This window comes from Schistocerca americana, chromosome 6 (genome assembly GCF_021461395.2).
Source record: "Schistocerca americana isolate TAMUIC-IGC-003095 chromosome 6, iqSchAmer2.1, whole genome shotgun sequence".
NCBI lineage: Eukaryota > Metazoa > Arthropoda > Insecta > Orthoptera > Acrididae > Schistocerca > Schistocerca americana.
The window spans coordinates 86,209,576-86,234,823 of NC_060124.1; the positions used below are offsets into that span (position 1 = coordinate 86,209,576).

Genomic DNA, 25,248 nt, shown 5'->3' on the forward strand with positions numbered 1-25,248 from the left:
ATGGTAAAAACCTCCAACTTCTACTTGTGAAGATGTTCTTTCTACCTTCCCATTTGAGTGTCGGTGCTTGTAGGATTGGTGCTGGCTGTTTAATAAACGGAAGGAGATACGTGAACGGGCACACCATTAGAATCAAAACCCAGGTAAATCAACTGCACATCTGATAGACAAATCCCATTTTCATTTTCTATAGGCACGAATCAATCAAAATAACAGCTTAAGAGTACAATCTTAGTTCTTAATACTAAGTTGTCTTACCTGACGTACAAAAATACACTGGGCATAATGAGTTTTGCGTTATCGGAATGAAACGGCAGTAAAAGTGAAGTTATCTGCAGAGACACTGATAACAACAACTGTTAGTGTCCGGAGATTTTATGATGAAAAAAATCCAAGTAACGCTCAATATCGCTTACACACGGCACTATCCTCGTCCGTGAGAGATAAGAGAGATGCCGGTACCAACTCGATAAGCCCTAGGTGCTAATATTACAAAAGCGGGCACGTACGAGTCGCCAGATCAACGTCAGCGACCATGGTGAAGGCACGCAAAATCGTACTCGTTCGACATTTCAAGGGAGAGCCTCGACCTGAGGACTTTCGCATAGAGGAGGAGGACCTGCCACCCCTCAAGGATGGACAAATCCTGACCGAGGCTGTCTACTTCAGCGTCGATCCCTTCCAGAGGATTCTAGGAAGCGGGGAGAAATACGGACAGAAAGTGGGAGACACCATGATCGGGGCCCAGGTAAAGTATCTCTGCTTTGCTTCCTTTCCTAATCTGACGCAGACGGGTAACCTGTGTCTCAGTATTGGCATCCATATGCAACCACAGTGACGTCACCTCATTGACGTCACCAAAATTTCGTGCGGAAACTGGAAGATACGGAAAGTGACGCCAGGTACTGCTACCGCATTGCGTTTTAACTTATTGACGCCTCTAGGCTTCCACACCAATAGATGATCGCCGTTCAGCACTTGTCTGTTTGTTGCCTTTCGAAACGCTATCAGTTTATGTTAGCACTGGGTGCCACAAGAGACGTGTGTGAGAATCATTTGCTCAGCACACCATGGGTCCCCTGTTTAAGCGGTCTGCATTGTGCAGTGATACGCAGAGACTATTATACTATTAGAAATGATTCTGTCCCACTCTTTCTGCTATGTTTCCTAACCAATTATAGAAATACAAGTAAGATAATATGTGTGATCTGTATGAACATTCAATTTATCGTTGCTGTAGTAACACCAATGCATAACAGTGTTAGCATTACCTTTAGGATCTCATTTCATTATATAATTCCCTCAGTATCATCTGATATAATTCAACGATACTCCATCACCCTTGTTTTATTTGTCTTGATATTCAATTACAACCCATTTTGAAGATAATATCCATTCAATTCAAGTGACCTACAAGTCCTTTGAGTTTCTGAGAGAATTACAATGTCGTTAGCGAACCTTAGTGTTATTACATCGGCTTCTGGAACTTTAATTCGCTTTTCAAACTTATCCTTAATATCATTTATTTCTTGATCAATGTACGGATTAAATATGACGAGGGATAGACTATGCTGCTGTGTCCCTCTTTTGCTAAATTACTATGTCTCGTTTACATTCTTCGAATGTTATAATTGCAGCTGATTTCAATACAAGTTGTAAGTGACCCTTCAGTCACTGTATTTCACCCCTTCAAACTTCAAGCTTCCAGTGACAGCGTTCAAATCAACATTGTTATACGCTTCTTCTAAACCTACAAACGCAAAAAAGCAGGCTTCTACTCTCCAATTTCTATTGCAAGACGAATTATATTGTCAGCATTACACTGCATATTCTTACATTTCTCCAAGACACGAACTGATCGTTCATTTGGTCTAACGCTATTGACTGTCGAGTAGCTAGCACCTGCTATGTTCGCTACGACTGTACTTATAAATTTCTAATTAATTCCTTGAATAGCGTATACAGAATTTCCGAAAAAACATATTGTAATGCTTAGGGAACAAATAGCCTGTAATATTCATGTCTTTTTTACGTTACTTTTCCGTCATTTACGTTTCTCCTGTAAGGCAATGGCTGATACCTGCCAGGATGCCTCACGGTATCCTTTACTTTACGATAAGAGAAGTAACAAAAATACGGAGTACTGTATTTCAAAATGATCGTCGTGGGTTTAATGCTCTATAGCATTTCTTTCATTCAACTTACAATTATAAGTAACGCATCAAATGTAAGAGCAACTCAAACAGATTTATTTGTATATCCACATATGCCCAAACACTATTTCCCGTGTCTTCCGTTAGAAAGCGCTAGTAGCAAATATGACGACTAGTAGACGGCTTTTCGTGTTTTAGTTTCCACGGAGTGTATCTGTTATTACAGCGCAACATGCATTCCGTGTTGAGTTCCATTGTAATCCTCCAAGCGATGATAACATCCCTGTGTTCATTTTGAAGACACCGGTTGTCTTTCCAAAGGAAAAAGTATGGGAGGACTAAAAGTGACTGAAAAACGTGTTGAACAAATGATCGTCTTTCACGCCTATCTCCCAGAAATTAGTCCGGAAGCCTCTTCGTAAACTGGTAGTTCAAGTCACGTCTGTGTGGAGACTTAAGGAAACACTTAGCCACGTCGCTATTGTTTCCAGTTGCTGCAGTCTCTCAAGGATGCAGTCTACGGTTTACCAGTCAACCTAGTAAAATATGTATTGCTCCATGACTATGAAAATTTTCTGGATCTTGATATCTTCATTGCCGAATCGACTTTTCACCTAAGTGGACGTGCAAACACACATGATGTGCACAACTGGGGAACAGCAAATCTGCACGAGATGGTACAGTTGCAACCCCCATTAATTGAATGTCTTTTGTGCCATGTCCTGACAGAAACTTTATGGGATTTTTTTGGGTCAATCATGCGTATTTGCTGTTTTTTTTTTATCTTGACGTGCTAGAACTACGGCTCTTTCCTCAATGGGACGAAGATAAACCTCAGAACTTTGTTTGGCAGTAAGGTGGTATACTGTCCCACAGGCATACCACAGTATGTGATTGGTTAAACTATGTTGAACTGGTCGCAAGGGGCCAGATGACATATCTTGTTTCGCATGGTCTCCATGTTTACCCGATGCGACTCCATGGCATTTTTACCTTTGATGGTTGATAAAGGATCACGTGTACGTGCTTTCGCTACCAGCTGACATGCCTAACTTAAGAAATAGGACTGAAGCAGTTATTGCGACAATTACTCCAGACGCACTGATCAAGGCTTGGGAAGAACGCGTCTATCGAATGATGCTAACACTGAGCAATCATAGAGAAAACTGAGGCTTCAGTTTCGTTCAGCCTACACACCAAGAAGATCATATGGCGACAGGTACTGCCGCGAGTTTCTGGGATTGTACCTCAAATGCACCGAAGATGGTTATTTATATCCGAAATCTAGATATGCAAGAGTAATAAAAACTAAAGAGACTGGGACTGGTTGCTGTGTGCTTTTCCTTTCTTAACGCTGATTATGTCTTCAGGATCTCAGAAATTTACACAATGTCTTCCCTTTGGGCGACCTAGGTGTGGTTATGGTTCCAGTAGCCATTGCAGTTGTGACAGCTATAATTATTGGATTAGGTTGGGAGGCATTGGGTATTTTGGTGCGTAGTTTGTGTGCGGATTGATAGAGAGGGTGGGTCACAATCAATTCCAGCTGGATACGAGTCAAGTGCATTTATACATCCAAGGAGTTTTTGGGATGCTTTTATCATATCAGGGGTGGAGTTACTTTTCTTGTAGCTATGGCAGTGAAAAATGAGGTGAACTGTGAGGAAAGTAATAAACTGGGGCTATTTACGAGAAGCTAAAGATATTGAGATCAGTATCAATGATATTTTTTGAAGTAGGACTGGTCTACTTAGGATAGACAGTTGTATGTATGAATATTATACTTTATTAACCAATTATTTTCTCACCTCATGGTAGAATAGTTCCTTATTTAAGGCAGAAAAGTAGTTGTTATCATATGATGGTCTAATAAGCCATAAACTGTTTCATAATAAACTGTATTAGCGAGGAAGATTGCACCTGTCTCCTCAAGCTTGAAAATGGATATACACTCCTGGAAATTGAAATAAGAACACCGTGAATTCATTGTTCCAGGAAGGGGAAACTTTATTGACACATTCCTGGGGTCAGATACATCACATGATCACACTGACAGAACCACAGGCACATAGACACAGGCAACATAGCATGCACAATGTCGGCACTAGTACAGTGTATATCCACCTTTCGCAGCAATGCAGGCTGCTATTCTCCCATGGAGACGATCGTAGAGATGCTGGATGTAGTCCTGTGGAACGGCTTGCCATGCCATTTCCACCTGGCGCCTCAGTTGGACCAGCGTTCCTGCTGGACGTGCAGACCGCGTGAGACAACGCTTCATCCAGTCCCAAACATGCTCAATGGGGGACAGATCCGGAGATCTTGCTGGCCAGGGTAGTTGACTTACACCTTCTAGAGCACGTTGGGTGGCACGGGATACATGCGGACGTGCATTGTCCTGTTGGAACAGCAAGTTCCCTTGCCGGTCTAGGAATGGTAGAACGATGGGTTCGATGACGGTTTGGATGTACCGTGCACTATTCAGTGTCCCCTCGACGATCACCAGTGGTGCACAGCCACTGTAGGAGATCGCTCCCCACACCATGATGCCGGGTGTTGGCCCTGTGTGCCTCGGTCGTATGCAGTCCTGATTGTGGCGCTCACCTGCACGGCGCCAAACACGCATACGACCATCATTGGCACCAAGGCAGAAGCGACTCTCATCGCTGAAGACGACACGTCTCCATTCGTCCCTCCATTCACGCCTGTCGCGACACCACTGGAGGCGGGCTGCACGATGTTGGGGCGTGAGCGGAAGACGGCCTAACGGTGTGCGGGACCGTAGCCCAGCTTCATGGAGACGGTTGCGAATGGTCCTCGCCGATACCCCAGGAGCAACAGTGTCCCTAATTTGCTGGGAAGTGGCGGTGCGGTCCCCTACGGCACTGCGTAGGATCCTACGGTCTTGGCGTGCATCCGTGCGGCCCTGCGGTCCGGTCCCAGGTCGACGGGCACGTGCACCTTCCGCCGACCACTGGCGACAACATCGATGTACTGTGGAGACCTCACGCCCCACGTGTTGAGTAATTCGGCGGTACGTCCACCCGGCCTCCCGCATGCCCACTATACGCCCTCGCTCAAAGTCCGTCAACTGCACATACGGTTCACGTCCACGCTGTCGCGGCATGCTACCAGTGTTAAAGACTGCGATGGAGCTCCGTATGCCACGGCAAACTGGCTGACACTGACGGCGGCGGTGCACAAATTCTGCGCAGCTAGCGCCATTCGACGGCCAACACCGCGGTTCCTGGTGTGTCCGCTGTGCCGTGCGTGTGATCATTGCTTGTACAGCCCTCTCGCAGTGTCCGGAGCAAGTATGGTGGGTCTGACACACCGGTGTCAATGTGTTCTTTTTTCCATTTCCAGGAGTGTATTTTGTGGCTTAAATTTCAGTGAAGGCGTGATAATACAAAATTAGGGTAACTTATTGGGCATGTTGGTGAAAGAATTGTTGTGGCCAAATGAAGTTGTTTCTTGGGATAACCATCGCCAATCCCATCTCATACTGCAGGGTGTTCATTGCCAGTGTGTTTATAGTTGTAAAGGGATAAGAAACAATGGTTCAAATGGCTTTCAGCACTATGCGACTTAACTTCTGAGGTCATCAGTCGCCTAGAACTTAGAACTAATTAAACGTAACTAACTTAAGGACATCACACACATCCATGCCCGAGGCGGGATTCGAACCTGCGACCGTAGCGGTCGCTCGGTTCAAGACTGTAGCGCCTAGAACCGCACGGCCACTCCAGCCGGCAACGGGATAAGAGGATGGATTATCTGGTAGTGAGTTGGATTTACTTGGTGCCTGGGGAGTACAAGTTGGAGGAAAGTATATTGCATAATTGTTGCACCAGTTGATATTAGCAAAGATGGAGCTTAAACTTAAGCTTAAACTTAAGTTAATAAACAGTGAATACGTGGCTCTTACATTGCGGTAAAATACATACAGTTAAGCTATGTTTCCTTTCAAATAGAAGGTATGGATGTCCTGATCGATGACTAAGGAATGTGTGGGGACTTTCAGTAGGCTGTATGAATGGCTATAACAGTGAATTTTATTATGTCATCACCTGTAGCACTGTGATAATAATTACTGTTGTGAGTATTGGTATATGGGTCAGGGAAACAGGGACAATGAGACCAGGATCCTTTGGGAAACACTTGACCATGAATTTGTGGTAGTACGTGGCATCTTTCCCATTGAAGGCATTACAGGATGGAAGGAATTACAATTTGGGAGAACCTTCAAGCATGTTGTTTCTTAAGTTTGTGATCAAAAGTCGTAGGAATTGTAAATATAGCTCCTTTTGTTATAAGTTCACCTGCGAAGAGTGAGAATTTGGCATGGCAGTGTCACACAGTGGCTGAAGTGGGTCCCGATGTACTGCACTTTTGTGGCGCCGTTTGTGTTTTTGCTTTGTGTTAGAGTAAGACTGTGGTGGCGTAACACTGAGGTCTGCCCACAGGTGGCACGGATCGTGGAGAGCCGGGCTGCAGGTTTCCCAGTGGGGCGGCATGTGGTGGCCTACTGGGGGTGGCGCGACCGCACAGTGGCTGATGTTGGGCCTGAAGTTCCGCCCCCTGATGTCATGTCGCCCCCCATGCTGGTGCCAGACCTGGGGGACTTGCCGTTATCCCTGTCCCTGGGAGTGCTGGGTATGCCTGGAATCAGTGCCTACTTCCCACTGCTGGAGGTCTGCCAGCCCAAGGCTGGAGAGGTGGTCGTGGTCAGCGGCGCTGCAGGAGCTGTCGGCAGCATAGTGGGGCAGATAGCGCTCATCAAGGGGTGTACTGTCATCGGCTTCGCCGGATCTGAATCTAAGGTATGTAGTTATATTTTGTTCAACCTGCCTACAAACAGATATGTTCATTAGGGCGGGTAAAACTTCCTACTGTAAGCATCCATCACACTCCCCACCCCCAGGAAGTCGAGAGCCGGCAAGGATGTCTCTGGGGGATTGGACAGTTGAGGAACATACAGTGTATAAGCGGACAAGAGAGTCAGGGAGTAGTTGGGCAGTGCACCATTTGGTGATAGTTAGTGTGGGCGTTGTTGACAGTACAATGTGTGTGGGTTGCGCTTTCCTTTCCAACATATGTGAAAACTGCAGCCAGACGAATTTAAAATCGATAGTGACAAATATTAAAATAATCTTCACGATAAAGGATGACAGCCAAAACAGTTGCAGGATAAAAAATTTTATTAAAATTCTTGACCGAGGTTTCGGTATATATAAATATACCTTCATCAGAAGAAAAAAATATAAATTTACATCAAGCAATGCAGATTAATAAAACAATTGTGCCAAAGGCGTCGTCAAAAATTAAGAAATCATCTCCATTTGTACAACATGACTATAGGCACAGGGTCAATACGAGCAGTTTAGCACCAGTCTGGTGTCTTAATTTTTGACGACACCTTTGGCACAATTGTTTTATTAATCTCCATTGCATGATGCAATTTTAGATTTTTTTTCTTCTGATGAAGCTATATTTATATATACCTTAACCTTGGTGAAGAATTTTAATAAAAAATTTTATCCTGTAACTGTTTTGGCTGTCACCCTTTATTGTGAAGATTTTCAACAGTTGCTGTTTCAGCCACGTTTAAAATCTTGAAATTAAAATAATCAGAAACCGCCACCATTACTTCTTTGTGCAGATTTCGCTGCTCAACTTGTTGTTACTGATTACAACGAGCTGCAGAAATACGAAACAAGAAGGAATGCTAATCTCAAATGTGTGAGCAATGGGGTGCAAAAAACAAAAACTAGGTGCGTTTGGGCACTTGTTCGACGTCTTACAGCGTTATGAGCCTTATCTGTAGGCAGGGACAGAAGTATGTGGTAAGTGGCGAACAAACCCACGGTTTTGGTGGTCAGTGTTCAGAGATGACAATGAACAAACCTACATGGCAACCGATGTCTGATTGCATCATACTGACTCACCGATGGTGTTGAAGATCTTTTTATTTTATAGGACTGGAGAACCTTCCCAGTCAATACGCAATTCAAATTCTCAGAGGTTATTCTAATGGTGTGAATCGTTCCAGTAAGAATCTTTGAAATGACAGGTGATTCCTGAGTCGTAAACAAACTATATTACCATCGAATCCACAGCTTTCTAGGTCGGGCTTGGCTACGCTAATTGGTGACATATCTGACTATCTTTAACCCCCACCGTTAGGGTTTGTGACAGATAGGGATGGCATGTAAAACACAACTCTCGAACGCTAGAAGTAATTTCAACAAAACTTTGCTCGCACGTGACACATCTACCATTCCTAGACATAGGGCTGGGCGTAGAGTGGGGAAAACCAAAAATATGCCAAATAATCACATTTAAAATTAATATTACAAATTTTAAAATAAATCAGTTTTTTAAGATTGAAAAACGAACAAAATGCATATTTTTTACTGTCATATTTCAACAAATATCACGTTTTGTTTTTCAACCTTAAGTTTGAAATTTTTCTACCAAACTCGTACAGAACAATACAAAAATAAAGTTTCACTTTATCGCTCCGTGCACGACAGTGCATGGTAACAGTGTGTACCAAAAACCGGAAGCGAAAATCAGATTTCTCATGGGTCATTTCTCGGTTTGTATTGATCACAGAGATAAGGAATCAAGAGTTTTTGATAGCCCTTGGCCTATCGACCGTTTGCACACATATAGGAAGATGGGGTATAATGTAAAGAACCTAAATAAATGGTCAAAATTTAAGTATCATTCATATACTTCCTCCAGTCCAGGCTGGCGTCGTCTAGGTGTGGTCTAGGATGGACCTTAAGTGGCTTATAAAAGCACCATTTGTTCATGTACAGTTCTTGAAAAACCCCTGAAAATCTATGAATTTTGGGTGCAAAATTACCAATTGTGCAGGTGGACACTTCTATAACTTCTATTCACGGTAAATAGTCGAAATTCTTACCATATTATCTTAAGATGATATTCTCAGGCAACATGGAAGCTCGAAATTTTTCGGTATATTATCCTTTATCGAACTTCAGATATTCAAATTTACCAAAAGTGTCAAAAAGTTGGGTAAGAAGGGTCTTAAAATACTAGAAAAGAACTTAAAATTATTGCCAAAAATTACGTAAAACGGAAAGGGCTGCAAATTTAGCAATATATTTCTAATAAAATTTTTACTCTTTTAAGATACAAATCTTAAGTCAAGCGTTTTCGCTAACTTGCTATCGATGACCAAAACATCCACAAAAAATGAAAAGCAAACGATTGTGTGTTAACCTTATTTTAAAGTCACTTATTTGTTGTTGATATGTGTGTCAAAGTGGATAAATCTGTCCAAAGGTGTAAATAAACTGTCAAAACTGTACTGCTCTGTATAATTTGTTTTATGTAAGTAGCACACAGTACTTTAACAAGAAAAAGTAGGGAAACAGAGCAAAACTACTACTCTCGGAGAACAAAAAAGGTGAGTATGTTCCTCTGTTAAAGACTCTCACAGAAAAGTGGGGAACCATCTGAGTCAGTCCTCATTCTGCTTTCCTCGTCGCAAATTTTCACATGGGGACATGTTCTCACTTTCTTTGTGCTGAAAGAGAATAGCATGAAGATGGTGGCAGGAGAAGAGAGAGGTGACAGTGACAGGAAGAGAGAAAGAGAGAGGAGACACTGATGGTGGGAGAGAGAAAGTAGCATTGAAAGAGGAAGAGAGATGGACGAAGACAGTAGGAGTAGGAGAGGAAAAGAGAGAGAGGAGATATTGATGGGCAGAAGAAAAACAGTGACAATAAAAGAGAAAGAGACATGGTAGGAGACAGAAGCCGTGGGAATTAATAATATGAATGAGTGGAGACAAAAAAATGGTTCAAATGGCTCTGAGCACTATGGGACTCAACTGCTGAGGTCATTAGTCCCCTAGAACTTAGAACTAGTTAAACCTAACTAACCTAAGGACATCACACACATCCATGCCCGAGGCAGGATTCGAACCTGCGACCGTAGCGGTCTCGCGGTTCCAGACTGCAGCGCCAGAACCGCGCGGCCACTTCGGCCGGCTGAGTGGAGACCTTACATAGACTTGGTGGGTTGCCATGTCTGCGCTCTCTCAGACTGGGGAACTTTTTACAAGTAGGTATAGCGGAGGGCATATTTTAGACCGAAATATTTAACTAGTGTTTATAGGTAAAAAACTAGATTGGGTCCCCAGAGTTGCTGAGGAATGGTGGAGACAATGACAGTGAGAAAGAAAGACAAAAGGAGACAGTGTAAGTGGAGACAATGGTAGGGGGATATATTGTAAATCAGTAGGAGAAAAAGGAGTCAATGGGAAAGCGAAATATACAGACAATGGCAGTGAGATGGAGATGCTGAGTATAAAGATATCTACAAAGCGAGACTGGGTACAAGGAATTATAATTGTTAAAAGGGTGTGAATATTTCGGAATGCCAAAATTTTTGATGAGGAAGATTGAATGAGGATTGAGGTTCTAGGTTCCCCACTTTACTCTCAGAGGACAATATTTGCGTTTTTTTTTTTTTTTTTTTTTTTTTTTGAGATCCAACAATAGCATTTAGCTGCAGGTAATTTATATGCTGTAACTATCGTTCTATAAGGAAGCGTTTCTTGCGCCAAGAACAGAATTCATTAGGTTACCTTCCATTAGGAAAGTGGGCGCACTCAGCGACTGTGATATGATTTACAAATTATAGACCACAGCAATCAGTCGCCTTTTTTTTCTTTCTTTTTTTTGCAGGTTTTATTTGGCAAATCCGGATTTCGGCTCGTTCCTAGTCATTATAATGCTAAAAAGTACAAGAAGTGCATGTCCAGGCGATACTAGAAAATGTTGCAACTCGTGGCATAACCTACATGGCTTTTACATTAGATTACATACCACTATTTTCTAGTCTCGATGCATGTCAGTTCTCTGTTCTTCGGGCGCAGGTCACAGTTCTTTGAATACTACTGTATAAAGAAGGTAGACTGTGTGGAGAGCACATCGATTGGTTGCATGGCACCCTCTATATCAACTACGTAATATATAATATTTAAAGGAAAGTAAAAAAGCTTCAAATTTGCATGGCAATTACATTAAAAAACATAAGTAAAATTCTTTACATTGCTGTCCGACTTTGTTCCACATTTGCCAGTAAACATAGAAAATATATGAAAATTTCCAAGTTCAGTCCTTTTGTTCTTTAAACACATATGTAACGCAAGAGGGGTAAAACCTTTTTTTTAAATTTATTTACAAGACACAAGGAGGCACATGCTACAATTGACCTGATTTAAATGATTTTATCGTTGTATTATTTTTCCTCTTTATTTAAACATCATGACAGGCATGTTGTTACTCTTATTTACTGAATAGTTCGTAGATGGCACTAAATGTCAGCAAGATGGATGGTTGGCATGACTTGGCATTCCATTAAAGATGTAGAGAGTACTAGTCTGTGTTATTTCAAACAGATTATAATTATAAGTACAATAAAACCAATACATTGAATTGCTGTTATGACAATGTACATGCATCTAAACTGACGTACCATGGAGAGAGCTCTGTAGGTTCATTGTTATAACCGTCATACTCTTACAGCATTATGTTAATGGCTGCTACATATTGGCAAGACAATAGGAGCTACTTTGCCACGTGGTGTAACCAGTGACTCCTCAAAATCAATCATCGTAGGTCGTACCACTCGCTCCTTCTGGCTCCTTGATGTCTCCCTTGCCAGCTGCACCCGTCCTGTCCGCCTTTCCCCCCACCTTCAGCTACCTCAGACTCACCATTGACCGTCACCCGAACTGGATCCCTCATCTCCACCCTATCCAATCCAAAGCCAACAACTGCCTCTGTCTTCTTAAACTCCTCCCTGGCTGTACACAGGGGTTGAACTCCTCTACCATCCTCCACACCTACAAATCCGTAATCCATCCCATCCTCTGTTATGCTAGTCCTGCCTGGATATATGCCCCCCTCTCCCACATTCTATAAGTCCCTCCAGATCCTCGAATGCCATGCACTCTGCCTCACTGTCTGTCCCCCATGCAGATCCTGTATGACCCTATTTCTTTCCCCGACCTGTTCCTTTTCCCTACAACATATCCACATCCTCCTGACCTCCCACCAACTTGGTCCTCCTCATCCCCTGGTTGCTCCTCTCGTCTCCAATGTTGCCCACCAAGGTGCCTTCACTGTTGTGTCCTTCCTACCCTCCACCTTTACACCTACATCTCCATTCCTGAGGTGGCTTCCATCAACTCCCCTTCCTGGATGATACCCTCACTCCCTCCATTTATCCCTCCTATCAACCTTGATCTTCACCTTCTCTCCCTCCCTCTGTCCTTTTCTCAGGCTCCATCCCCCTCCTCCATCCTGTTTTCTCTCCACCTTCTCACTCCATTCTCTCCCCCTACCCCGAATCCTTTTTGTTTACCCTCCACTGTCTTCCCCACTCCTTTTCTCACGTCCACTCTGTTACCCCCCTTTTTCTGTGTCCTCTCTGTCGTCTCCCCACCTTTTTGCTTTCCCCACCCGTTTTCTCCTCGTCTTTCCGGGTTCTCTCTCCCCCCCCCCCCCTCCATCTGCTTTAGGCTGTGGTGTGTACATTTCTAATCTATGGTGCAGTATTTGACTGTTCAGTGTTGTGTACCCCCTTTTTAAAGTGTTACGAACAGAAACCATACTTCGCCATGTATTTTTTATAATGACTGTGTACTTACTGTGTATCTTCATTATAATCGTCAACCCCGTCTTTTTTCTATTTCAACTTCCGTAACTTTTCGCCATTTTACTGTTTTTAACAAAGTCACTGTTTTATTGGCCTTACATATGGTTTGTCATCTTCTCATTATGTTTTTTAATTCTTCTATCGACTGGAGAGCAGCGCATTAAGTTTCTGTCAGCATGCCCCCAGATGGGGAATCGAAATTCAATAAAGGAAAAAAAAGGAGCTACTTCGTTCCCCCTGGATCAAACCTTATACTGTTTCCTAGCGACTGCAGGGCCTGTTATGTTGGCCAGTCAGGAAGGAGACTAGAAATTAGGTTTGCGGACCACATCACATTGGGCGGAAAACATGTCACACAGAAATATTGAATGGCTGCTCATTTACTTATGACGACTCATAATGTGCCGAGTTTGACATCTAATGTGAGGTTGCTGCATAAATGCCAGAAGGTCAGGTTACTCGACCTCCTAGAAGAGCTGGAGATCTTTTATCATCCAAGAATGTCAGCGGCAACCTCATTAATGATCAAGCTGTTATGAAAAATGCACTGTTCTGGGAATTGTTTGAAAACTTGGTGCTAGGAAACAGTATAAGATTGGATCCAGGGGTGGCTTGTCCCCGGGGTAACGAAGTAGTTCCTTTTTTTTCATTTATTTTCATTCAATTCCCCTGCCCCACATGGGCAGCGGAGGGCTGGCAGCGGCACAATCCGCCGCTCTTCAGCTGAATGACATGACAGCTAATAAAAGGAGAAAATTATAAAGGCGATAAAAAGGGGTACATAAAAAGAGACTAAGGGGAGACAATGGAGGGAAAATATACACTGATACGGATACAGTGATGTGGGGACAGTTAAAAAAGTCTACAAAAAGTTAAAAAAACACAGTTGGCGATTCGTAGAGCATGTAAATGACACTGAAGTCACACACACACACACACAGGTTAAAAGTTGGCCACAGCATTAAAACACTCCAGAACTAAGACACCTTAAATCCATTTTAAGAGATGAAGCACATACAACAAAGAATAAAACCTGCCAGGGGGTACCTGACAAGGAAGAGGCCTGAGGTGATGGAAAAACAGGGGAGAACAAGGTGCAGTAGGGGGGGGTTAGCATGAAAGAAATAGGGGCAGTGTTTTAGGGCGCACAACAACGAGGTTGTGAGCGCCCATTCCCAAAACAAATGTTGACGAGTGCAGCCAAGATCTGTTAACCAAGTATCAATTCAGAGCCGATTTTTGAGAGAACTGTAAATGCTCAAATTTCAAGATTGGACACAGCACATCAAAACACGTAGATAAAACTAAAAATAAAATACCAGTACAAAACAGGTAAAAATAATTAACTGTGGCTGGGTGACCACTTACAAATAATGGGTGACCAAACCACTTTACAGCACATTAAGATCTCAATCCCAATATTTTGGGAAGAAGTCCAGACATCACACAAAAACGTAAAACTCTAACCACACTCGCCTCATTATTAGTTAAAAGAGAGGGCAGGTCTGGTGGGAAACTTAAATCTTCCCTCAAACCCGCATATAAAACACACTCAGTTAAAATATGTCGTATCGACAGCTGTGTCCCACTGTCTGACACGTTGGTGGCTCCTCACAACGTAACAGAAAACCTTGTGTCAATGGACAATGTCCTATTCGAAGCTGTGTAAGGGCTACTTCCTTAGCTCATAGTTGTCAGAATGAGGAAGCCACGGTCAGACAGAATCCTTCACCGCTCGCAACTTATTATCCCTCACTTCCAGCCACTGAGCCTCCCACCAACGCATGACCTTCCGAGACACGAATGATGTTATTGCCTGCAGGGGGACGGAACAGCGAGGTGGGATGGAGCAAGCCTCCTTGGCAGCCGCGGCTGCAAGTTAGTTTCCAGGAATCCCTATGTGCCCTGGAACCCAGCAGAAAATTACATCCTTACCCTGCTTTTGCAAGAGCAGGTGTGCGTCCTGCACTTCTTGCACCATCCGATCTACTGAGTACATGTGTTCAAGAGCGTGTAGAGCACTTTGGGAATCTGAGCAGATGATGAATTTCTTGCCATGATGTCATTGCATATGCTCTAATGCTTTCAGAATGGCAAACAGTTCTGCATAGTAAACTGAGAACTGCTCTGGGAACCCTATCCTACGGACAGTATCGGAAAACATAGCAAAAATGGTTCAAATGGCTCTGAGCACTATGGGACTTAACTCATGAGGTCATCAGTCCCCTAGAACTTAGAACTACTTAAACCTAACTAACCTAAGGACATCACACACATCCATGCCTGAGGCAGGATTCGAAATTGCGACCATAGCGATCGTGCGGTTCCAGACTGTAGCGCCTAGAACCACTCTGCCAGAAACACAGCAGAGAAGCCCATAAAATCCCCCTGTTTAGACCCATCCGTGTAAACAGTAATAAAATCTGAATGGCGGTCTAAAATCTCAGTAAATTTAATTTTAGAAAGGTGGTCCAGGGTACAATACCACTTGTAAGCAGCCAGATCAAGTAGCAATCTCGGCCGTTGTAGTAGCCGGGGAGATCCCCTACTCCATCCCTGGTTGAGGACCTTAATGCCCTCCAGGTGACTCGAGACTCTCCTTTGCTCGGATTGCCTTAGGACGGTGGCGGAAGAGACGTTCCAGTGCTGGCTGTCCCAAGAGACAAGAGAGGTGCGGCAGGTGATGAAGACGGAAGACAAGGCGGGAGGGAGTGCAGAGATCCTGAAGGGGAGCATGGGAGAGGGAGGGGGTGTAGGAAGGGGACAGCCACTCAAGAGAAGGGAGGGAGAGGGAGCCCTGAGGAGGAGGCAGAAGGAAGGTGCGGTCAGAGTTGGTAGGAGGGATAGATGTCAGGGCGAAGTTCATCATCCGGGAGGGATATGTGCTAGAAGTTGCGTTGGGGAAGGAGGGGGAGGGTGTGGAGATGGAGAGAGGGTGGGCACAACAGTAAAAGTGCAGCAACAGGTTGCGGGTGGAGAGGAAGGATGACACCAGGGGGTGGGGACATCGGGTCGATGGGCAATATACGAGGTGTGGCTATGTTCAAGGAACAGGAGAAGGTGGGGGAAGGGGATGAGGTCGTAGATGATGCGCATGGGGAATGGAAGGTGAATATGGAAGGCGAGGTGGAGTGCATGGCGCTCGGGGATTTGGAGGGCGTTACGGAATCTGGAAGGGGCCGAAATCCAAGAAATGCTGGCACTACAAAGGATGGGGCTGATCAAGGATTTGTAGGTGTGAATGGTGGTGGAAGGATGCAGGCCCCACGTCTGGCTGGACAGGAGTTTCAGGTCACGTAGTCTGTTGTGGGGTTTCCTCTAAATGTTATATATTATGTATCGATGAGTTCTCCACACAGCCTATCTTCTTTATACAGTAGTATTAAAAGAACTGTGACCTGCGACCGAACAACAGAGAAATGACATGCATCGAGATTAGAAAATAGTGGTACGTAACCTAATGTAAAAGGCATATAGATTATGCCACGAGTTGTAACATTTTTTAGTATCGCCTGACCACATACTTCTTGCACGTTTTAGCATTGATAATGGCTAGGCACTAGCCGAAATCTGGAATTGTCAAATAAAACCTTGAAAAAAAAGGACGACTGGTTGCTGCGCTCTGTAACTTATCAAACAGAATTTACTGTTTTTCACAGCTAATATAAGTCTGGGATAAGTAAGTAACTTAGAAAACAGTTTCAACTAGCATCTTTTACTGCTATGATATAAATCTCTTATTCTCAGGTGAAATGGTTGAAAGACGACCTGGGCTTCCATCACGTGTTTAACTACAAGACGACAGACGTGTCCACCGCCCTGAAGCAGGCTGCCCCAGATGGCGTCGACGTGTACTTCGACAACGTGGCGGGCGACATGAGCACCAAGGTCATGAGTCACATGCGCTACCGCGGTCGCATCACCGTTATCGGCGGCATCTCCCAGTACAACGAGATTGAGTCCCAAAAGTTGGTGACCCTGCCCTTCACGTTTCTTGCCAATCAACTCCGCATTGAGGGCTGCTCCTATAGCCGGTGGCACGACCGCTGGGATGAGGGGATCAGCCCACTGACGCAGTGGGTGAGGGAGGGGAAACTCAAGTACAGGGAGACGGTGACCGACGGCTTCGTCAACACTCCCAAAGCCTTCATCGGTATGCTGCGAGGCGAGAACTTTGGGAAAGCTGTTGTCAAATTGTGAACACCCTGGTGTAGCAGAAGTGGATGTCCAAGCAGAGGCAAAGACGTACAACACTTTATAAACGGGACACGAAAACTAACTTGTATCGCTTGGCCCTATTATTCTGCTAGAAATTATGTTTAATATTTTTTATGTTTATGAAAATAATATCTGTTACAATATAACAGTTTCCCTATGTTATATGATTTGAATTGGATTTATTATCCTACACAAAGACGCCTCAATAGCTTGTTTGAAAATAATTGAAAAACGTTTGCAACAAATGTGATCCATATTTATTAAACATAGAAGCTGTAAAAAATATATAAACGAACGATTTAATGTAAGAAAAGAGTTACTCTGGCATTAACATTAATTACTACCACTTATGCTACTCATACATGCAGTGTGACAGGGTGTTTCGTAATTCCCGTTACAAACTTCTAGGATTTGTATAGGAGAGTGAGCGCATAATACTGAGTGTATCAAAAAGAATCATGGGATTTTTTAAAAAAAATCAAATATTACGTTATTTGAGATATGTGTGTGGACAACATACTGTTAGAAAGAGCAAACAAAGAGTTTTACACGGTTCCCGCTAAGTAGCAGTAGTGTGCATCCACCTCGTCTCTAGTAATATAGAATCAGGACAACAGAAAACATTTTGTGCTCTACGTTACGTGCAGTGAGGGTCAGTGGTAACTGTTCAGAATGACTTTCGTGCTAGGCGTGATGTGGATCGTCCTACAGCACAGAGCATTAGAGGATGGGACGAACCATTCCGAGGAACAGGTTGTTTGTGTAAAGGCAACTCGCCGGGCTGTCCACGAGTGTGACAGACGTCGAAAGCATCCGCCGGAGTTTGACAAGGACTCCGCAGAAATCCGTTCACAGTGCAACACGACAGCTCAACAGGCACCCGATTTGCGTCTGGTGTGTGTTGCGTTGACGTTGACACACGAAACCGTACAAAATTCAGCTAGTGCAAGCTCTTCGTGAAGGTGACCAACAAAAATGTGTGGAGTTCTGTAAGTGTAAAATGTAAACTTTCACGGCCGGAATTGTCACAATTAATAAAATATTTCAGGCTATTATGCCGCGTTCGAAGGGATTTCGCTTTAAAACCCGCCGTTCCACCCCGTTCTGCGGAGGAGATGTTTTAATTCTGCGTCAAGTAGCTCTGGTTGACAGTCGGTCTATCCGCCGACGTTCTTATGACGCCTCGCTTTTGCTCTGGTTGGTGGTTGAACCCGTTCACACACATCTCGACACGTTGTTCAAGAGTGGTTATTCGTGCGCTAAGGTGAAAAGAGCGTAAGGACCACCTCATAGAAATCATAGTGACGCCCAAGCGCCGGTGAAATCAAAAGTTTTTGTGCCATTCATTAAGAACGTGAGCGGCCGCATACGAAAAATCTTGAGGAAGCGGAAAATCGCGGTAATTTGCGCACCAACACGGGAGATACAAGATCACCTAAGATCGGCCAAGGATGCTCGTCAACCGCTGGAAAAAAGCTAGAATGATTACGTGTAGTTATGGGGAGGTGCAGGTAGGTGCTCCAAAGAAAACTGTCGGGAAACGACTCAAAGAGCACAAGGGCGAAGGCAGGAGATCGACAGATCAGCTGTTGCGGAACATGCTGGACAGCCAGGAGACCACCACATCATTTTGACCGAAAACTGATACCACGAAAGGCTCTACAGAGAGGCGACAGAGAGTGTGAAACCCCGCAGGAATTTTAATAGGAAGGAGGAGGGCGTGAAATTGAATGAAATTTGGATTGCGGTGCTGAAGATGATGTTTACCAGTCATCCACTGTGTTATGATAGTAACAGCGGATGATGGCAGTCGACAACGGCCAGTTGCACTCGTGTGTTCAAAACATGTGACGACACGCCGCTGCGCGCAAGCTCGCGGAAGCGGAATTTTGCTGTAGTCAGTAGCAAGCCAGAGTGTGAATCGAACATTAAAAAAAACCGGCGATCCCCCTTGAAAATATCTTCCGCAGATTGTGACGAAACGTCGGGTTTTACAATGAAATCCCTCCGACCACGGTATAATAGCCGGGAATATTTTATTAATTGTGTGTTCTGTAATTTTGTTCTTGGTAAGATGGAGGATGACAGTTTTCTGCCACGCTTAGTGTTGAGTGACGAGGCAACATCCTACTTAAATGGAAAGCTGAACCCTCATAATTTGAGAATATGGGGTACAGAACAACCATATGGAGTGGTACAACATGAGTGGGGGTCTCCAAAATTTAATGTGTTTTGTGCAGTTTCACGGGATAAGATATACGGTCCATTTTTCTTTCCCGAAGACGCTGTAACAGGAAGCACATATCTCGATATGCTTGAGAACTTTCTTTTCCCACAGTTGGAGACTTATTCGAACGACTTCATTTACGAACAAGATGGGACACCGCCACACTGGCATCTGCTGGAAGTGCGGGAACTTTTATATCAAAGGATTAATGAACGATGGATCGGTCGCACCGGACCACGTTACTGGCTTAGACGTGCCAGATCGGGTGATTCTTTTTCATACACCTTTTGTTTTGAATAGGAACCCTTGTTTTCAGTTCAGATGAGTAACACGTCCAAGTCTGCTGAGGGAAATAGAAATGTCTCTGAGTTGCTTGCCCTTGTATGCAGTAGGATAGGCAGGAGGACGTGTACTACGTCAGACGGTAAGATGATGTCACTTAACTTCGTATGTAAAGTTTAATTTACGAGACTCCTGTACAGACAAAGGAAAATTTGCTGGCAGGAGTTCTGGCCGCTGCACTAGGAATTGAAGAGCTCCCAGGTGGGATGAAGAGCGTGAACCAGGACATACTTCTTATGTACAATGTTTGTAACAACGCTGATGTCCGCCACATCGAACCACTGTTGCAATCCATCAGTACTGTTCTGTACGTACACTACGTTGGGATCTTTTTAGCTTGGAATAATGTAAACAAGTGATATTTAAGTGTTGTGTGTGTGAAATCTTATGGGACTTAACTGCTAAGGTCATCAGTCCCTAAGCTTACACACTACTGAACCTAAATTATCCTAAGGACAAACACACACACCCATGCCCGAGGGAGGACTCGAACCTCCGCCGGGACCAGCCGCACAGTCCATGACTGCAGCGCCTAAGACCACTCGGATAATCCTGCGCGGCATATAAGTGTTAACCCAAAGAAATGTTCTTAAGTGTTAAATGGGTGTGTTTCTTCTCAAATTCTTAACTAAAAACGGTATTGTATCATGACTAAGTCAACTGCTCAAGCAGAAGTGTATGAATTAAACATATGAATTGAAACCGTCACAGAAAGTAAACAGTACGTTTTTGGACATGAGATCCTGTTCAGAATGTGATGTACTCACTCCCTCTAGAAGTCCTATAAGTTTTTAATGGGAATTTCGGAACACTGTGTAGCATTTATCACACGCATTATATGATACTAATTACGTAAAACCAGTTAAGGGAATGTGAATCAAAGTCTATTATGTACAAAACAAGAAAAAATATCTTTGTAGAGTTGAACAATGGTTGGAATACAAAATGCCCATTTCCATCTGAAGCAAGCAGAGCAGAGGAAACAGCGATCGTGTGAGACCCAATTCGCTTTATTTGTTCATGAGACCCAGAAAATATTAGATACAGGCTCCCAGGTGGCTGCTATTTTCCTTGACTTCCGGAAGGCGTTCGATACGGTTCCGCACTGTCGCCTGATAAACAAAGTAAGAGCTTACGGAATATCAGACCAGCTGTGTGGCTGGATTGAAGATTTTTTAGCAAACACAACACAGCATGTTGTTCTCAATGGAGAAACGTCTACAGACGTTAAAGTAGCCTCTGGCGTGCCACAGGGGAGTGTTATGGGACCACTGCTTTTCACAATATATATAAATAACCTAGAAGATAGTGTTGGAACTGCCATGCGGCTTTTCGCAGATGATGCTGTAGTATGCAGAGAAGTTGCAGCATTAGAAAATTGCAGCGAAATGCAGGAAGATCTGCAGCGGATAAGTACTTGGTGCAGGGAGTGGCAACTGACCCTTAACATACGCAAATGTAACGTATTGCGAATACATAGAAAGAAGGATCCTTTATTGTATGATTATATGATAGCGGAACTAACACTTCGTGATACATTACCCGTGTTAAAATGGACCGTTTACCAATTTAGGAAAAGGTCGATATCGTGTTGATCTATGGCTATTGTGATCAAAATGCCCAACGGGCGTGTGCTATTTATGCTGCTCGGTGTCCTGGACGACATCACCCAAGTGTCATGACCGTTCGCCGGATAGTTACGTTATTTAAGGAAACAGGAAGTGTTCAGCCACATGTGAAACGTCAACCACGACTTGCAACAAATGTTGATGCCCAAGTAGGTCTTTTAGCTGCTGTCGCGGCTAATCCGCACATCAGTAGCAGACAAACTGCGCAAGAATCGGGAGTCTCAAAAACGTCGCTGTTGAGAATGCTACATCAACATCGATTGCACCCGTACCATATTTCTATGCACAAGGAATTTGCGTGGCAACGACTCAACGTCGTGTACAGTTCTGCCACTGGGCACAAGAGAAATAACGGGACAATGACAAATTTATTGCACGCGTTCTATTTAGCGACGAAGCGTCATTCACCAACAACGTTAAAGTAAACCGGCATAATATGCACTATTGGGCAACGGAAAATCGACGATGGCTGCGACAAGTGGAACATAGCGACCTTGGCTGGTTAATGTACGGTGCGGCATTATGGGAGGAAGGATAATTGGCCTCCATTTTATCGATGGCAATCTAAATTGTGCAACGTATGTTGATTCCCCACGTAATGTTCTACCAATGTTACTACAAGATGTTTCACTGCATGACAGAATGGCGACGTACTTCCAACATGATGGATGTCCGGCACATAGCTCGCGTGCGGTTGAAGCGGTATTGGATAGCATATTTCATGAGAGGTGGATTGGTCGTCTAAGCACTATACCATGGCCCGCACGTTCACCGTATCTGACGCCCCCGGATATCTTTCTGTGGGGAAAGTTGAAGGATATTTGCTATCGTGATGCACCGACAACGCCTGACAACATGCGTCAGCGCATTGTCTATGCATGTGCGAACATTACGGAAGGCGAACCACTCGCTGTTGAGAGGAATGTCGTTACACGTATTGCCAAATGCATTGAGGTTGACGGACATCATTTTGAGCATTTATTGAATTAATGTGGTATTTACAGCTAATCCCACAGTATCAGCATGCGTTCTCAGAAATGATAATTTCACAAAGGTACATGTACTACATTGGAAAAAGCGAAACAAAATGTTCAAACGTACCTACCTTCTGTATTTTAATTTAAAAAAACCTACCTGTTACCAACTGTTCGTCTAAAATTCTGAGCCATATGTTTGTGACTATTACAGCGCCATCTATCACAAAACAAAAAAAGTGGTCGAACTAAAACATTCATATTTCTTTACGTACTACACGAATATGTAATAATAATGGGGGTTCCTATTTGAAAAAAACGCAGTTGATATGCGTTTGACCTATGGCAGCGTCTTCTAGCGGGCCAACCATTGCGCCATCTGGTTTACCCCTTCAAGGTAGACGAGTTTCGTTCCTTGTAGTTTTTTCGTTTGACGCTTATTTCGTGAGCTATTTGGCCTGGTCACGATCAACGAACCACCCTGTGAAGCCTCTGTGCGATGTTAGATGCATGTTCAAGTTGGAAAGAGGTTTTTGGAAAATATTATGCTACTTTATTTTTCATTCAGCTTCCTTTCGAACAGTTCATAGACGAAGAAGAGATTGGACGCACTTTCCTGGTTGTTAATCAGTGGCAATAGCGCCCAAAATATTGGTGCAACATGTTAGATAAATGAATAATGTTACATCAAATTTTGGGCACTATTGCAACTATCATGTCAGATAAATGAATAAATACGGCTGAAAGCAAGGGGAAACTACGGGGTTAACTTTTTTCCGAGGGCAGGCAGCGTTACTGTAATGGATAAATGATGGCGTCCCCTTGGGTGAAATATTCCGGAGGTAAAATAGTCCCCCATTCGGATCTCCGGGCGGGGACTACTCAAGAGGACGCTGTTATCGGGAGAAAGAAAACTGGCGTTCTACGGATTGGAGTATGGGATGTCAAATCCCTTAATCTGGCAGGTAGGTTAGAAAATTTAAAAAGGGAAATGGATAGGTTAAAGTTAGATACAGTTGGAATTAGTGAAGTTCGGTGGCAGGAGGAACAAGATTTCTGGTCAGGTGAATACAGGGTTATAAATACAAAATCAAAGAGAGTTAATGCAGGAGAACATTTAATAATGAATAGGAAAATAGGAATGCGGGTAAGCTACTACAAACAGCACAGTGAACGCATTATTCTGGCCAAGATAGATGCAAAGCCCACATCCACCACAATAGTACAAGTTTATATGCCAACTAGCTCCGCAGATGACGAAGAGATTGATGAAATGTATGATGAGATAAAAGAAAGTATTCAGATAGTGAAGGGAGACGAAAATTTAATAGTCATGGGTGACTGGAACTCGACAGTAGGAAAAGGAAGGGAAGGAAACGTAGTAGGTGAAAATAGAATGGGAGTAAGGAATGAAAGAGGAAGCCACCTGGTAGAATTTTGCACAGAGCGTAACTTAATCATAGCTAACACCTGGTTCAAGAATCATAAAAGAAGGTTTTATACATGGAAGAAGCCTGGAGATACTGGAAGGTTATCAGATAAATTATATAATGGTACGACAAAGATTTAGGAACAAGGTTTTAAATTGCAAGACATTTCCAGGGGCAGATGTGGACTAACCACAATCTATTGGTTACGATCTGTAGATTAAAACTAAAGAAATTGCAAAAAGGTGGGAAATTGAGGAGATGGGACATTGATAAACTGAAAGAACCAGAGGTTGTAGAGAGCTTCAGGGAGAGCATTAGGGAACGATTGACAAGAATGGGGAAAAGAAATACAGTAGAAGAAGAATGGGTAGCTTTGAGGTATGAAATAGTGGAGGCAGCAGAGGATCAAGTAGGTAAAAAGACGAGGGCTAGTAGAAATCCTTGGGTAACAGAAGAAATATTGAAGTTAACTGATGAAAGGAGAAAATACAAAAATGAAGTAAATGAAGCAGGCAAAAAGGAATAGAAACGTCTCAAAAATGTGATCGACGGGAAGTGCAAAATGGCTAAGCAGGGATGGCTAGAGGACAAATGTAAGAATGCATAGGCACATATCACTAAGGGTAAGATAGATACTGCCTACAAGAAAATTAAAGAGACCTTTCGAGAAAAGAGAACCACTTGCATGAATATCAAGAGCACAGATGGAAACCCGGTACTAAGCAAAGAAGGGAAAGCAGAAAGGTGGAAGGAGTATATAGAGGGTCTATACAAGGGCGACGTTCTTGAGGACAGTATTATAGAAATGGAAGAGAGTGTAGATGAAGATGAAATGGGAGATATGATTGACAGAGTGCTGAAAGATCTAAGTCGAAACAAGGGCCCGGGAGTAGAAAACACCCCATTAGAACTAATGACAGCCTTGGGAGAGCCAGGCCTAACAAAACTCTACCATTTAGTGAGCAAAATATATGAGACAGACGAAATACCCTCAGACTTCAAAAAGAATATAGTATTTCCAATCTCAAAGAAAGCAGGTGTTGACAGATGTGAAAATTACCGAACTATCAGTTTAATAAGCCACGGCAGCAAAATACTAACACGAATTCTTTACAGACGAATGGAAAAACTGGTAGAAGCCGACCTCGGGGAATATCAGTTTGTATTCCGTAGAAATGTTGAAACACGTGAGGCAATACTGATCCTACGACTTATCTTAGAAAATACACTCCTGGAAATGGAAAAAAGAACACATTGACACCGGTGTGTCAGACCCACCATACTTGCTCCGGACACTGCGAGAGGGCTGTACAAGCAATGATCACACGCACGGCACAGCGGACACACCAGGAACCGCGGTGTTGGCCGTCGAATGGCGCTAGCTGCGCAGCATTTGTGCACCGCCGCCGTCAGTGTCAGCCAGTTTGCCGTGGCATACGGAGCTCCATCGCAGTCTTTAACACTGGTAGCATGCCGCGACAGCGTGGACGTGAACCGTATGTGCAGTTGACGGACTTTGAGCGAGGGCGTATAGTGGGCATGCGGGAGGCCGGGTGGACGTACCGCCGAATT

The 25,248-nt window shown here is 43.7% G+C and overlaps 1 protein-coding gene across 1 annotated transcript; it reads left to right on the forward strand.

Annotated features, from left to right (window-relative positions):
- Window positions 1-535: 535 nt before the first annotated feature.
- Window positions 536-17,141, forward strand: LOC124619975 (prostaglandin reductase 1-like). The gene is made up of 3 exons (XM_047146638.1): window positions 536-748; window positions 6,620-6,976; window positions 16,605-17,141. Exons 1-3 carry the CDS (start codon window positions 536-538, stop codon window positions 17,055-17,057), a joined length of 1,023 nt encoding a protein of 340 aa, XP_047002594.1. The 3' UTR covers window positions 17,058-17,141.
- Window positions 17,142-25,248: the final 8,107 nt, after the last annotated feature.

Bases quoted from the DNA above. Each gene is read 5' to 3' on its own strand.
- LOC124619975 (XM_047146638.1), top strand. From the start codon at position 536: ATGGTGAAGGCACGCAAAATCGTACTCGTTCGACATTTCAAGGGAGAG. The intron at 749-6,619 runs GTAAAGTATCTC...GTCTGCCCACAG, and splicing joins ACACCATGATCGGGGCCCAG to GTGGCACGGATCGTGGAGAG. The intron at 6,977-16,604 runs GTATGTAGTTAT...TCTTATTCTCAG, and splicing joins TCGCCGGATCTGAATCTAAG to GTGAAATGGTTGAAAGACGA.